Raw genomic sequence first — 15,773 nt, 5'->3', positions numbered from 1 at the left:
TCATTAAATCATTGTAATTAAATCATTGCGATCAGTGCAATCGCCATGTCATCATAAATTTGCTAATTCTCTTCAGCATTGCTTACATATACATTGTGTGTTTCTTGCAGTTGTACAACGAAGAGGTCCTGGACTTGTTTGGCGAATCCAGAGATCCAGAGAATCGGAGCAGGAAGTCCAACATTAAGATCCATGAAGACGCCAGTGGCAGCATTTACACCACTGGAGTCACTTCTAGACTGGTGAACTCGGAGGAGGAGGTGGGCGCATGTGTGTTGATATCCTATGTCCGTTATCTGCAGACATCCTCCTTACTTTTATCAGTTTTTTTCTACATTTAGTAGTTTTGTACACTATATATTACGCAGTATATATCAGTACTTTGGTCTAAAGGTCCTTTATTTGACGAAAAACAGATCACCAAACATAATTTAATGTAGAGGCTCAAACTAAATCAGTAAACTGGAGCTTGCTTCTACGATTGGTTGGAAGTGATCATTTGCATCAAGAGTTTGAAGGAAAAAGAGCCAGACTCAAGTTTAGAAGTAATTGCCATTTTGTCGCAAACAACTAACTAAAGACAGAGCCAGAGATCGCCAGCACCCCAAATTTCTGGCATTAACCATCTGGTAGTCAGCTGTCATTAACAAGAAATAGGTGGAGGTATATAAGTAAGACTTGGTGCAAACACGCTGCCTTAAGGCCAGACTGGTCAGTTACTTTTTGCGAGTGTTACCCAACGGTAGTTCATTGGGAAGATATAAGGGGTGAGTGATCAGAGTGATGGGCTTAAGATGGCAGGAGTAATGTCTGTTTGACATGCCAGGGACTAAGATGTGGCAGATGGGGATTTATGGAAAGGGCTCCAGACAACACACATGGTTTTCTCTTCATCAACTCCGACTAAGCAGCCATAACCAAATGTCCTCCATATTGCATGCGTGCTGCAGCTGCTGCAGTGCCTGAAGCTCGGCGCTTTGTCCCGCACCACAGCCAGCACCCAGATGAACGCCACCAGCTCCCGCTCCCATGCCATCTTCACCATCCACCTTTGTCAGATGAGAGTGTGCCAGCGGGCTCAAATGGTGAGATCTGGAGTGAGGCGGGGGGAGGGTGATATGAGGAAAAACTAAAATATAATACAATAAGACATTCTCAACTCATGAACTAGTTTCGAATTGTTTTTTTTGTCCACCCCGGGCAGCAGAACGGTGGAGGTGAGGTGAACGGAGAGTTGAGCGGCGTGAACTCTGGCCCCATCACTCAGCCGGAGTTCGAGACTCTTATGGCCAAGTTTCACTTTGTAGACCTCGCTGGCTCTGAGAGGCTGAAACGCACAGGAGCCACAGGAGAGAGAGCCCGTGAGGGGATCTCCATCAACTGTGGACTGGTGGGAGCAACAGACATTTAATGTGTGTCCTTAGTGTGTGTAATCGGGCCGATCCCACCACTTGAATGCTATTTTGTGTTTGTGCTTTAGTTGGCGCTGGGAAACGTGATCAGTGCTTTAGGGGACCAGATCAAGAAGGGAGGACACGTCCCTTACAGAGACTCCAAACTCACTCGTCTACTACAGGACTCACTGGGAGGCAACAGGTACACACGTGCATGCTGTACATATGCAAAGTAGTCATTCATCATGGCACTAGTTGGTTGAAAGAAAATAATTGCAATATTTTGAAAGTGAATTATATTTTCTCATTTTACATTTTCAAAATTCCCAAAATGTGATGTGATAATTTGAGGTTTGATGCTTTTTGTATATGGGATAGAAAACTGCAAATCTGTAATTTATTTATTGACATTTAATAGACAAAATAATTGATTTAAAAAATCGACCGATAATAAAAATAATCATCAGTTGCGATGCTAATGCTCTGGCTGATTTCTTGACAAACGTTTTGCAGATTTTGTGCCTGAGTAGCAAAAGGTGTTTCATGTTATTACACTAACAAGTCATAGTTACACTTTATGCATGGCCGTCTAAACCGTTCCATTTTCATCCTCTTCAGTCGCACGGTGATGATCGCCTGCGTCAGTCCGTCAGACCGCGACTTCATGGAGACACTGAACACGTTAAAGTATGCGAACCGGGCCAGGAACATCAGGAACAAGGTGGTAGTGAACCAAGACAAGACCAGCCAACAGATCAGCGCCCTGCGTGCCGAGATAGCCCGACTTCAGATGGAACTGATGGAGTACAAGGCGGTGAGAGATGGGTGGGACGGGTGACTATGTGAAAACTGATGGGGATGAGGCGGGATGAAATGGGGGGGGGGTTGTTACTGAGCAGAAGAAGAAAAAAAGTAAGACCTACTGGAACAGACATGTCCATTTGTACTTAGCATTTTCCAAAGAATTTAATCCTGTTTTTCAATCTGCTTGGTTTGAGAGGGTCTGTCTCACATGGTTTAGCTAATGCTAACCATTATGCAGTAAGAAGACAGGAGAGTGGAGAATGATACAAGAAAATGTTACAAGAAATATCCAGGAAATGGGGAAAGATATACACAAGGAGCCTGAAGTTTTTTATCAGCCTTGTCCTCCAGGGTTACAAGAAATTCAGTAAGGCTGTCAGTCTATTACGTGATTAACGGTGTTTCCACAGTCAAGTCCAAAGCTTAAACAGCAAGATTTTTTTCAGCATTTATCATTCAGAAAACAGCAACAGCTTGAAGAGCGACAGACCAACTCATTTGAAACAATGGTCTTTTCTTCAATTTGACTTCATCAATTCTGTTCTGTTTTTGTTTTTCAGGTGTTTTGGTCCTGTGTATTTTTCCATCAAATTCCTGTTGTGTTCAGGGTCGTTGACTTTCATGGTGACTGTTTGGTTCTCTGTGCAGGGGAAGCGTGTGGCTGGGGATGATGGTTCAGAGGGCTACAGCGACATGTTTCAGGAGAATGCAATGCTGCAGAGGGAAAATGATACAATGAGGCTCAGGGTGAAGGCCATGCAGGAGACCATTGACCACCTCAACACCCGCGTAACACATCTGGTGGCCAATCAGGTCAGCAGTCTGCTGACCAAGTCAAGTACGTGAGGGAGATTTGTAATTGCTTTGAATGTATGAATTCAGTTTCACCTAAGTCACCATCTTAAATCCTACATTAATGCACCCCATAGTGTTGGTTTCTGTGCCCTGAGGCTCCTTCCTCCTTTAAATTTTAGGTGAGGGAAATGAGGAGATTGGTGCGTTGATACAGAACTACATTCGAGAGGTTGAAGAACTTAGGTAAGGGCACCAAACCTTCTAGAATCTCTTTATCTGCTTCCATTACTTGAAATATTGTGATCTCTGAAGTGTTTATTTGCAATCTTTTGACATTACTTTGCATTTTAAAGAAATATTTAGACCTTTTAGGGAAGTCCTGGCCATGTCGCGTCTTACTGACCGGAGAGGCAAAAGAGCGTATCAATCTTTTCAACTAACTCGCCAATAGTAAGCATGCAAACCACTTATATTTCCCCAAATGGATTTGGTTTGTTATCAGTTTAGTCATCCACAAGTGACAATTATGATATAATTTTGATTTTAGTAGCGCTTATTTAACTGAGTAATGTGAGTTTCACAGCATTATACACATGTTGAACCCCTGAGTGTAATGAATTGAAGAAGAAAAAAGCAGAAAAGATTGATTGATGACTTGTCTTTTTCTTCTGCTCTATTCCTCCTTTCTCAGAACCAAGCTCCTTGAGAGCGAGGCTATGAATGAGTCTTTGCGACGGCAGGCAGCTAGACTTTCCTCGCGTCCCCTGTTCCCTTCTTCCACTCTAAGTCCCACCCCTGGTCACCCCCCTGGCTCCTCCCCTGCTTCATTATCTATGGAGGCTGAGATGACGGATGTGTTGCGCCGGGCCAAGCGGGACATCGAGAGGCTGAAGAAGAAGGAGAGGAGGCAGAGACGATTGAGGTGAACAGAGAAGGATGCATTTAAGATGATATCACATGCCAATTCCACAAAACAATAATACAATAACAATAATAATAAATAACAATATTAATATAAATCAGAGTCATATCCAAAGGAAGCTCAGGAAGCTGTTTTTTTTGTTGGTGCTAATCTAGTCCCCCCCCCCCTCCGCCTCATTGCTTTTCTCCTCTAGCTTAAGAGCCACATCACAAGTCGGTTAGTGCACTGGGGAGGCCAGCTACTGACATAGCTGGGGTGCAGCCAGCGCTAAGTAGTAAGCTGGCTTGGACACAAAAAGGTCTAATTCAGTCGGCCAGTGGGTCATGAGAGAAGAGTACACAGCCAAACAGGCTAATTGAGGTTTAATAGGATAGAGATGGAAGGAGACAGGAATTTAAACATGGCTTTGGTGGTGGTTGTAAAAGAAGGAGCAAAAGGGGAATACATTTGGCAATAAAAAGTAAAGAGTTAAAAGGGAAGCTGAGGGAGTAGATAAGCTGAAGGAGACTGTGCTAATTGCTTAAGAGATCTAATTTTGCCATAAGCACATCACTTGGCAACATTCCAAAAGCCTTGATGGTGGTTGTCAGGAGTGTATGACATCTCACTTACATGAACGAGCTAATGCTATGCTACAGGACAAAACCACTCGTATTTCTGTAGTTGAATATGTAGAAAATGGTGAAGTACAAATAATTTGAGGATAAATTGCCAACTGCCATGTTGCTGAACAGTCATGCTTTTCTCCGCCTGCAGTCCAGATATGGAGAAAGGTCTGAAGAAGCGCGTGAAACTGCACACTCGCGAGAATGGAGAGAATAGGCGCAGTAATGATAACAGACAAAACGGACAGAATGGAGAGATCGATTCAGATGACAATTACACTGAGGTAATGTACACATGTTTGCACTCCTACAAATTTATTAAATTTAAAACAAACATAGTCTGATGTATCTGTGTTTCTGTGTGCAGGATGTCATGTCCCCGTTGCAGGAGGAGAGTGGTTGTGAAGATGAGGAGGGGGAGGATGAGGAGGAAGGCAGGGAAGAAGACGAGGACGAGTTTGACAGCGACGAGAGCCTGGTGGATTCAGACTCGGACTCTGAGAAAGGTATGTCCCTGACAGCTGCTGCTACAAACAGACAGACAGCTCTTCCCCCTTTTCCATCCCGTTCATCCATGTTAACAGTTTGGCTCTGTAGACGGGAACTTTTCCAGGGACGTCCATCATAAGAATTGACACAATCGTTATCCTGAAAGAAAACATAATTGTCTCTTCTATAAGCTCTTTGCACTCTGTCTGAGACTTTCCTCTCCAATTTGCAGCCAACTTCCAGGCGGACCTGGCTGATCTGACCTGCGAGATCGAGATCAAACAGAAGCTGATGGACGAGCTGGAGAACAGCCAGCGGAGGCTACTGATGCTGAAGCTGCAGTACGAGGAGAAGCTCATTCTACTGCAAAACAAGATCCGAGACACTCAGCTGGAGAGAGACCGCGTTCTGCAGAATCTCAGTGAGTTAATGCATCACAAAATGTTTAGTACACACATGGGGTTGGGAAGTTGTTGATCAGTACGTGAGTAAAGAAATGTCACCATTGAAGCTTAGCAACAAGTCATTAATGTTAACATTAACGTTACATGGCTACACAGTGTCCATGGAGAACTACACGGAGGACAAGGCCAACAGGATCAAGCAGGACTATGAGAAGCGTCTCAAGGAGATGAACCGAGATCTGCTGAAGCTACAGGTGGCACAGAAAGAGCATGCGCGTCTCCTCAAAAACCAGGGGAGGTACGAAGGGGAGCTGAAGAAACTCCAGACAGAGGTCAACGATATGAAGAAAGCCAAGGTAAAAGGGAAGAAATATTAGTGGGGAGGATCAGCAGCACATAGAGAAAAACGACAGGACTACTCGTGCAGTTTAAAGAAGCCGGACCTCTGTGCTGTTTCCAGGTGACGCTGATGAAGCAAATGAAGGAGGAGCAGCTGAGGAGGAGGATGGTCGAGGCAAAAAGGAACAGGGAGATCGCTCAACTCAAGAAGGAGCAGCGCCGCCAAGAGGTCAGACTGCATGTTTTTGCGTGTGCTTAGGATAGATTTCTTTTTAGATTGAATCACTTTTATGTTTTGAATAGGACCACCTAGTCTGAATGCATTCATTTGGTCTTTATTTGTTTTCCCTGGAGGAGAAGGCTTATTAATGAGCCTGGAAAGATTTGCACTGTCACGCTGTGGTCCTTTTTCGTAATCCTTTTATTTCGGGATTGTCTTAAAATCCTCTCACCATCAACCTTTTATATAAGTCTGTTGTGGAAAACGTCTTATTTAGCTCAGAATGTAATTTAAATATAAATATATTTATATATAAATATATAATAAAAATATAAATATGGGCTCTCAGTTAAGACTGATCTGCTAAGACTGAACTCATATTCAATCACTGTTTCCCTCCGTCCTGTCTATCAGTACCAGATACGTTCACTGGAGTCTCAGAAGCGACAGCAGGAGCAGGTGCTTCGCAGAAAGACCCAGGAGGTGAGCGCTCTGCGGCGCCTGGCCAAGCCCATGTCGGACCGCGTGGCTGGGAGAGTGGCCCGCTGGAACCAGGCCACCGCGGTTCCTGACTCTGGAGCCGAGTTATCGGCCGGCACTACAGCGAGCAGCTCTGAACCCGAGAGTGGGAGGAGTGTGAGCGGGCTGGTGAGGCAGTGGAACAACAAAAACAATGTCTTTGGATACCTGGCGGAGAGCGAAGGCAGCATGGATGGGACCAGGGTGATTAGGTAAGAAGGGCCCGCCTAGTCAATTCCCTCTACTTTACATGGCGACTGTGGGTGAGTGGGGAGCACGGTCGTCCTCCAATCAGAGGGTTGTCGGTTCGATCCCAGGCTCTGCTAACCTGCATGTCCCAACATTGTAGCTGTGACTACAGTGTGTGAATGTTAGTTACTGATGTGTATGGTTCTCCTGTCATCAGTGTATGAATGGGTGTGAATGGGTGAATGATGTCTAGTGTTAACGCACTTTGAGTGGTCGGAAGACCAAGGCTATACAAGTACAGTCCATTTACCATTACATGTGCATGCATTTACATGGTTCATAACAAAATGTATTAAATGACAACATGTTAGGGCTCATAGTCACGCTCATAGTGTTCATACGAGACGCTGCCTGCTCAGCACCAAACATCAGTTAACGACGAGCTTACTACACACTGCCTAAAAAGTTCAATTAAGGTTTTTAATATGGAGAAGTTGAATGTGTCATTCTATGTTTGAAGTATAGTGGAGTTTATCTTTTTTATACTTTATCCCTTAAATCCTTAACTCTGCTTCGCTCCCTTGTTTCGAATTTCCAATCCTCTCCTCACTTTTCTTTTTGCGACTTCTCTCTTTCTCTCCTCTCCCTTTATCTCTTCCCATCGGTAGGAAGAAGTTGCAGCGTAAGCCAGCAGGTCAGGGCAGCCCTGCAGCGACGAGCCGAGCTACCAGCTTCTCTAAGTCTGCCCGTCAGAAGTGGCAGGCACTTGAGCGTCGCATTATCGACATTGTCATGCAGAGAATGACCATCGGCAATGTGGAGGCTGACATGGACCGCCTCATCAAGGTTTAAACAGTCACAGTTTTACGCAAGATTAAGCTGGAAATTGGCGTCTTGGTTGTTGTGATAACATTTGGTTCAGGGGCTTTGGAGGATAAAAAAGGGCTGTATTGTTTCATTGAATGAATGTGACCCGGTCACACGGCAGTGTTTTCTGATAAGATTTGCCAGAAATTATATGCATCGCTATTAATAGTATTATAAATGAAATATCCAGACTCAAAATGATACGTACTCCATCTCAAAAGTTGAAACCAACGTGAGTGAGGCTCTTCCTTCCTCTTTTATTCCTCTTCTAGCCCTGTATGGAGACTAATCAAATCATGCTGTAGTATTCAAAACAGTATTTTTCTATGAATCTGGAAGATTTTTTTTTATTTCCTTATCCTCGACATTTGGATGTCTGTTTTTGTAAGCATAGCTCTGACCTTTCTTCTTTTCTGTTTACATTTGTGTTTTTGATGAGTCAGAAGCGAGAGGAGCTGACAGTCCAGCAGGAATCACTCTCACATAAGAGGCAGGTACTAATGGCGGATGGGGAGGGGCCAGAAGCAGAAGACCGCCTCCTTCAAGAAATCAATGAGGACATTGAGGTGCTGAACGCCAACATAGACTACATCAACGACAGCCTGTCTGACTGCCAGGCCACCATTGTACAGATAGAGGAAACCAAGGTGCGAACACACGCACACACACACACGCTAATGTTTGCGTCTAAGCCGTGAGACAGGAGGCCTGTGTTAACATATTTTGTTTCGCTGCAGGATGAGCTGGACTCTGTTGACACATCAGTGGTGATCAGCTCTTGTTCTCTGGCTGAAGCGCGCCACCTGCTGGACCACTTCCTGAAGGCTTCCATAGACAAAGTAAGTTACCACACAGGGAAAGCTTAACGAGTGGTGGGTTTGCTGCCTTGAAACATTTGTATACTCAATACGGAACTATTTATATACGAACTCCTGAAGGTGTGAAACAATATATGTTACTTTAGCAACAAAAAAACTAAAAGCATGTAACTAAAATAATTTTGTAATGTTATCATATGCATTTTTGCAATGTCCAGTATGGAGAAAGTGGTGGTGCGTTATATAATGGACTGTGGTGCCATCTAGTTGAGTCTATTTGTACTGCGTGTTGTCAGAGGTCAAGGCTATTTCTCATTTTTGGAAAAAAAAATAATTATAAAAGAAAAGAAAAATAGTAAATGCATTAAGTAGTAGCTTTATTTTTGTTTGATATCAAGTCTAAAAGTTCATTATCATCTTGGATTTGTCCGGGCATTATGTGCACACAGAGTTTACAGGTGGCTCAGAAGGAGGCTCAGATCCGCCTGCTGGAGGGTCAGCTGAAACAGACAGATGTGATTGGCTCATCTCACAATCACATAATCCTTGATGCTCTGAGAGAAAAGGCAGAATACATCCCTGAACTTCAAGCTCTCATCCACAACGTGCAGCAGGGTTAGCTGTTTAATTTCATTTGTGTTTAGCCGTGCCTGGCGTTGTGTTGAACGCTCTCTTGCCTTAATATCCTAAGAGGATATGAAATTGAAAAAACGTCATGGTTTCATAGATTGTGAGACTTGTGGAATAAATGGAAGTGTATGTGCTGACAAGTTGTGTTTTGTGTGCTTACAGAGAATGGTTATGCCAGCACAGATGAGGAGCCCTCTGAGTTCAGCCAAGCCTCTGACAGCAGGTGAGACACACACACAAACAACCCTTTATAAAAAAGAAGTTGACAGTAATATGCCAAAGTTTATTTTTGCAAAATGTACAAGAAGTCTCATTGCTTCTCTTTTTGCAGTGTACAAATAAAAGAATCCAACAGCCAAGATGATTTCAAAATAAAGGTACATCTTAATTTTGCTTATTACCCAGTTTCAAATGAATGTTTGTGAACAATGAACGTTTTTTTCAAAATGCAGATGTTAACATTACTTACGTATTTAAATTCCTGAATAGAGCTACAGTAACAGTCAAAAGTTTGAGAACATTCAATGAAAGTGTGTCCAAACTATTGACTGGTTGGGTAGTGCTTCGTCTTGTGGTATCACCGGGCTAAGTGTGATTGTGTTGAGTTATTTCCTGAGATATTTGCTTTCATTTTCACTGTCATTCCATGCCACCGTTTTTCTGTCAGAGCAGCTGCCATTTTATTTTTAACCACAAGTTGTCAGTCAGTGCATGAAAACACTTAAAAGTCCTCCACTTCCAATACCTTAGTTTTGTGTCCTTAGGAGGTACCCCTCATTTGACAGCAATCCCTCTTATCCTAATTTTAATACCATGTTCTCTATTCTTTATTGGGTATTTTCCTATGTTTTAACCCACAATGGCTGCTGTCTCCATTCAAACACATTTGTTTTTCTTTTTAAAATGTCTCTTCCTGCTGATGGATGTTTTCGACCAACATATCTTAATCCCCTTGTTTTTCTTATTGAAAGGCAATATATCATTCGGTATAGTCATTTTATTTTATGGCGATATTTATATCACACTGTCCTCCCTTTTCATATAATTCTCCCTCTTATTGTGCCCTGTAACACAAACGGCACCCCTTTTCCAATCAGTTTGAGCCTCGTCTGTCAGCTCAGATGAAAGCGGTGTCTGCGGAGTATTTGGGTCCCATTCTGGATCATTCATCAGGCAGCAAGCAGCAGTACATCACCAAGTCTCTGGCCTCTCTGACCGACATCCAGGAGGACAGCCTAAGCCTTGGGAAAGCCACTCTGGGGCTCAGCCTTGCCCTACGAGACCCCTTCCACAGGGACCGGGTGTCTCGCACAATCAGCCTTCCTGTCAGGGGACACACCTTGTAAGTGAATTAAAACAATTTGTTGTGATGACGCAAGGTGAATTTACAGAGGTAGGAAGAATAGCATTTGGATGGAATTAGTCAAATTGGTGATGAAAAAATCATTTGAAAAGTTGAACTCAAATAAAATGCATGATAGGAAATACGATTCAAATGTTATAGGCTAAAAATAAAAATAAATGATAGAATTTTGTTAAGATTCAACAGGAGGTACAGGTATCCTGTACGTGTCACTGGGAAGAAGGAATGCTTGTTGCTTTGTCTTTACTTTTTCAAAAATATTTGGCAGCACCCCCTTGGGTACAAGTACTGTACCCCTGTTGGAAGTCACTGTGCCGCTGTGTGAAAAATCAGGTTGTATGTTGGTTAGTCTTCTTCATTTAAAGAACCGTCTCCAATCCCCACAAGGATAAACATTTGTGTCTCAAGTGTCTCAAAGAGGAAAGTCGCGGAATAACATGAAACACGTTACGAGGATTAACACATGAGGGGAGGAAAACAACAGGGTAATTGTGGAATATCACAAATCAGCAAGAACATTATAAATCCAAATGACAGAGACAAAGCGTGTGACTTTTTCCTGCCTCATATTCCCAAGTTAACGACCACTGGGAAATTACCAGAGGCCTGTCGTTTCTTAGGTTACAAAATTGCCGTAAAGAGAGGAAACCATAAGCCAATGAATTAGTAAGATTTGCATTAGTCCTCTGGGATGAGTAGCCTGGTTGACTGAAATCTGATATTTAAAGAAATGAGTCTTGCCAGTTGCTTATTCAGCTAGAAATGCTGTTTAATTGCAAAGAAACCTAATCGCTTATTGACTCCCAACAGTTTACATAGACATGAATCGTCCTCCTGTGCAGATTTTCTTAGTTTGCATTTGTGTGTGTGTGTGTGTCAGTCCCAGGCAGTCTCGGGGTTATGATACTTCCCCTCTAACAAGGAGGAAATCTTACGACCGTGCATACAGGTATATGCACTTATTAAATCTTTTGTTGATTGATCACATTGGCACATTTCTCTTAAGTCTTCTGGTCCTTCGTCATCTTTAACCTTCCTCACCCTTCTGCCCCTTATCAGGCCCACTGACGGTTACACTCCCCCCTCCTCCCCTCCTCTAAGGACCAGGAACGACCGCAATGTCTTCTCAAGGCTCACCAGCAACCAAGCGCAAGGTTCTGCTCTGGACAAGTGAGTAAAGCGTACTATTTCACAATCACTGCTTTTGTCCTTTTGTACCTGGATTCAGGTCAATTCGGTCTCACCTCGAACTGTTCTTTTATTTGACTTTCTTTTCTTCAATGGTAGAAAGTGGTCCTGTAGAAAGGCTGGTGATCAGGCCTTTGGTGATCAGGCCTTTGGTGTCTTAAGGGTGGTACTCCTTATCCACTCTTCAACTAAAAAAAATGTTTAATTTGGGATTAGTTTATTTCCCGGGGGGGACGGATGGTGTAAACTAGTGGTCCCCAACCTTTTTTACCTCACGAACCGTTTTCATGTCAGACAATATTTCGCGGACCGGTCGAGAAGGTCCGACGGGGGGGGGGGGGGGGGGGGTGTTGTAGTAGTCCCACGCTTTGTTCGCTGGTGGGCGAAACTGCCGTGCACGGTCAGAGGACAATTGTAAACGTGAAGAAAAACGCCTGGTTACGCGTGGGGAATGTGTCAGAGGGACGAGCGCACATAATTTGGAGAAAATCTGGTCAATTTTCAAAATAAAACATTTTTCAGAAAAAAAAAATATATAAGCTTTCTGTAGTGCGGCCCGGTACCAAACGGCCCGGTGGTTGGGGACCACTAGTGTAAACAATGACAGAATCCAGGTGTTAAGTGCACTCTAGAGGCATAGAAGATCTGATCATTTAAACCAAAGCCACAGGCGGCATTTGGAAACAACAAGTCGGGTCCTAATTGCAGCATCCTTTCAGTCAGAGTTACTGGTCATAAAATGTGCAAGAGCAGGGAATCAGCTCACATTGTAGCATCTTCTGTCAGAGCAAACTGGCTGAGCAGTTGTGGTTGTTTGGGGAAAAAAACAGGAAATGGTATATTATGTCTGCTTTGAGATGAGGTACAATACAAAGGGACTGCATGCTTACACATTGAGAAGTGTAGATACACTATGTAAATATATAATACATTTAATGTCAGCTGTACGAGGCTTCAGTCTGGAATGAGCTGCTTCTCTTCCTGCGCACATTTAAATCCTGCTTTTGATTTTGACAAATGTCAACAGTTAATTTCAGTGATCTTGTTGTGTAATCTTAATTAATCTTTAATTTTCAGCATTATTGAGCACTAATTGTTGACGAGGATGCTCTGTGATCTGGTGTGTAGGAGCCTGCGGGTGCTCGTTATCAGGATTAGGGGAAGGTAAATTAGCTGAGTCTTGTTGGCTTTCCATGCAGCTGTTGCGATTGGTAGCCATTTGAAATTAACATAGTGTGGCAGTATGGGAGGATATTTATGTTTAGGGTTGTGTTTGTAGTTCCAACAGGATAAGCCCTCCCGTAGAGCCTGATGTAGGAGGATGAAACATTTTAAAATTTACACTATTTTTAAGTGGTGTGTGTCTGGAGATAAACGTTTTGTTTACTGAAGTAAATGCTGTAGGCCAGAGCGGTCACAGGGGCACTTGAGAAGGACTCGGGCGCAGAGTTGAGGTTCAGCTGATGCTTTTATTTCCCAACAAAAAACGCAGGCCCTGGGAACAAAAACTTCTCTGAAGAGGGATGAACAGAGAAATGCTCTGGCAAAACAAAGCGCTGAATAGTAAACAAATGCAAAACCTTATTAGAAGCGTCAGCTAAATGACATGTAATGTAAGAAAACAAAATCTCTCTTACAGAGGATATAACAAAACAATCAATCACAAAAAAAGGCTCTAAACTCAAGAAACCGTGGAGCGATAAACTGCACAAAGCCAACTAAGGAGTCCACAACGTGGCTTGGGGTAAACAAAACTTATGACCTCGGCTTAATTCTTTCATGAGGCAGGTGTGCAAGGCGAAAGGACACGACACACTGGCACAGGACAAGGGGAGACGCAGACTATAAGTACACATGAGGGAAGTGTGGGAACAGGTGGACACGATCAGGAATCAAGGAAGACAATGAGACTAGTGACACTTGAGGAACGGCAAGGAACCTGAGACGAGAGGAGAGTTAATTTCCAAAATAAAACAGGAAGTCACAAAACAAACATGGAAACAGGACAAAAACCCAACTTGACATACAGGTGTGACAAGATTCTTTAAATACACATTAACATGAATCCAACATATTGTAGCAAACGGAACAATTGGTAATAATGACAAAGTGATGAGTTTTTTGCAAATCTGTTAAAAATAAAGAACGAAAACATAACATGTACATTAGTATTCACAGCCTTTGCTCAATACTTTGTTGAAGCACCTTTGGCAGCAATTACACCCTCAAGTCTTCTTGGGTATGATTCCACAAGCGAGGCACACCTATTTCTGGGCGGTTTCTCTCATTCTTCTTTGCAGAACCTCTCAAGTTCCATCAGGTTGGATGGGGAGCATTGGTGCACAGCCATTTTCAGATCTCTCCAGAGATGTTCAATCGGGTTCAAGTCAGGGCTCTGGCTGGGCCACTTAAGGGCATTCACAGAGTTGTGCCAAAGCCACTCCTTTGTTATCCTGGCTGTGTGCTTCGGGTCGTCCTGGGCGACAGGGTGAGTGGGAGCACGGTCGTCCTCCAATCAGAGGGTTGTCGGTTCGATCCCAGGCTTGAAGACTAGAAAAGCGCTATACAAGTACAGTCCATTTACCATTACCATTCCTGTTGGAAGATGAACCGTCACCCCAGTCTGAGGAGCATGTTTTCATCGAGGGTGTCTCTGTACATTGCTGCATTCATATTTCCCTCAATCCTGACTAGTCTCCCAGTTCCTCCCGCTGAAAAACATCCCCACAGCATGATGCTGCCACCACCATGCTTCACTGTAGGGATGGTATTGGCCAGGTGATGAGCAGTGCCTGGTTTCCTCCAGACATGACGCTTTGCATTCAGGCCAAAGAGTTCAATCTTTGTTTTATCAGACCAGAGAATTTTTGTTTCTCATGGTCTGAGTCCTCCAGGTGCTTTTTTGCAAACTTTTTACTGAGGAGTGGCTTCCGTCTGACCACTCTACCAAACAGGCCTGATTTGTGGAGTGCTGCAGAGATGGTTGTCCTTCTGTAAGGTTCTCCTCTCTTCATAGAACAACATTGGAGCTCTGTTAGAGTGACCATTGGGTTCCTGGTCACCTCCCTGACTAAGGCCCTTCTCCCCCGATCGCTCAGTCTGGCTGGGCGGCCAACTCTAGGAAGAGTCCTGGTGGTTCCAAACTTCTTCCATTTCCAGATGATGGAGGCCACTGTGCTCATTGGGACTTTCAATGCTGCAGAAATCTTTCTGTACCCTTGGCCAGATCGTTGCCTCGATACAATTCTGTCTCGGAGGTCTACAGATAATTTCTTGGACTTCATGGCTTGGTTTATGCTCTGATATGCACTGTCAACTGTGATACCTTATATAGACAGGGGTGTGCCTTTCTCAATCATGTCCAATCAACTGAATTTAGCACAGGTGGACTCCAATCAAGTTGTAGAAACATCTCAAGGATGATCAGTGGAAACAGAATGCACCTGAGCTAAATTTTTAGTGTCATGGAAAAGGCTGTGAATACTTATGTACATGTTATGTTTTCGTTCTTTATTTTTAACAGATTTGCAAAAAACTGTTTTCACTTTGTCATTATGTCTTGTTGTGTGTAGAATGTTGAGGAAAATAATGAATTTAATCCATTTTGGAAATAAGGCTGTAACATAACAAAATGTGGAAAAAGTGAAGCGCTGTGAATACTTTCCGGATGCACTGTAAGTACTCTTAGTGACAAACCCGAAGCTACAATATAATACCACTTTTGTTGCACTCAGTTGAAGTAGCGTTTGTGGTCTGGATTTTTCCCTCGACAGCTTTGAGCGGGTCTGCCTGTGAGTTTGACAACCTCACAATTTTCCTTCAGTCAACCCTGGAGCTGCTCCTGATGTTACTTTCTGCACTAGTTTGCTGTATATGGCTGGAAAGAGTTGAAGCGAACCTGAGTGTATGACTATCTTGGTATTACTGATAATTTTTCAACGACCTCCTTTTTCCTTTTCAGTACCTTTTTTCTGTCTCGCTCAAATTAATAGTTTGACATTTTGGGAAATGTTTTTTCTCTTTCTTTCTAAGGGTTTGATGAAAATATTGATAACACATGTCTGTATGTCAAAAAGGAAGCTACACGTTGTCTAATTTAGCTTATCATAAAGACGGGAAAAGGGGACACGGCTAAGTTAGGTAATGCAACTTTTTAATATGACAAGTCCTGGTTACAGCACAGAACATAGCCAATGGAAGACCACAAAAAATTTTTTAAATTAATTT

General features: G+C 43.2%; 1 protein-coding gene across 12 annotated transcripts in view; it reads left to right on the top strand.

Moving 5' to 3' along the window:
• Positions 1-15,773, top strand: part of kif21b (kinesin family member 21B) — a 143,944-nt gene that overhangs the window by 112,124 nt on the left and 16,047 nt on the right. For 8 of the 12 annotated variants that reach the window (XM_078092400.1, XM_078092398.1, XM_040203535.2 and 5 more), the window contains 23 exons: positions 111-260; positions 951-1,085; positions 1,205-1,390; positions 1,481-1,596; positions 2,013-2,208; positions 2,847-3,036; positions 3,173-3,236; positions 3,685-3,915; positions 4,672-4,804; positions 4,888-5,026; positions 5,242-5,430; positions 5,570-5,769; positions 5,874-5,981; positions 6,387-6,703; positions 7,349-7,526; positions 7,991-8,194; positions 8,285-8,386; positions 8,815-8,980; positions 9,158-9,218; positions 9,327-9,372; positions 10,093-10,337; positions 11,239-11,307; positions 11,418-11,528. In XM_078092400.1, coding sequence (XP_077948526.1) covers positions 111-260; positions 951-1,085; positions 1,205-1,390; positions 1,481-1,596; positions 2,013-2,208; positions 2,847-3,036; positions 3,173-3,236; positions 3,685-3,915; positions 4,672-4,804; positions 4,888-5,026; positions 5,242-5,430; positions 5,570-5,769; positions 5,874-5,981; positions 6,387-6,703; positions 7,349-7,526; positions 7,991-8,194; positions 8,285-8,386; positions 8,815-8,980; positions 9,158-9,218; positions 9,327-9,372; positions 10,093-10,337; positions 11,239-11,307; positions 11,418-11,528 — 3,536 coding nt within the window. The remainder of the gene's footprint in view (positions 1-110; positions 261-950; positions 1,086-1,204; positions 1,391-1,480; positions 1,597-2,012; positions 2,209-2,846; positions 3,037-3,172; positions 3,237-3,684; positions 3,916-4,671; positions 4,805-4,887; positions 5,027-5,241; positions 5,431-5,569; positions 5,770-5,873; positions 5,982-6,386; positions 6,704-7,348; positions 7,527-7,990; positions 8,195-8,284; positions 8,387-8,814; positions 8,981-9,157; positions 9,219-9,326; positions 9,373-10,092; positions 10,338-11,238; positions 11,308-11,417; positions 11,529-15,773) is intronic. The other 4 variants (XM_078092401.1, XM_078092399.1, XM_078092397.1 and 1 more) reach the window with 1 other exon arrangement.

This window comes from Gasterosteus aculeatus, chromosome 17, assembly GCF_964276395.1.
Source record: "Gasterosteus aculeatus chromosome 17, fGasAcu3.hap1.1, whole genome shotgun sequence".
Classification (NCBI taxonomy): Eukaryota; Metazoa; Chordata; class Actinopteri; order Perciformes; family Gasterosteidae; genus Gasterosteus; species Gasterosteus aculeatus.
The sequence above is the reverse complement of the archived record's forward strand: the minus strand, read 5'-3'. Positions and strand labels throughout refer to the sequence as shown.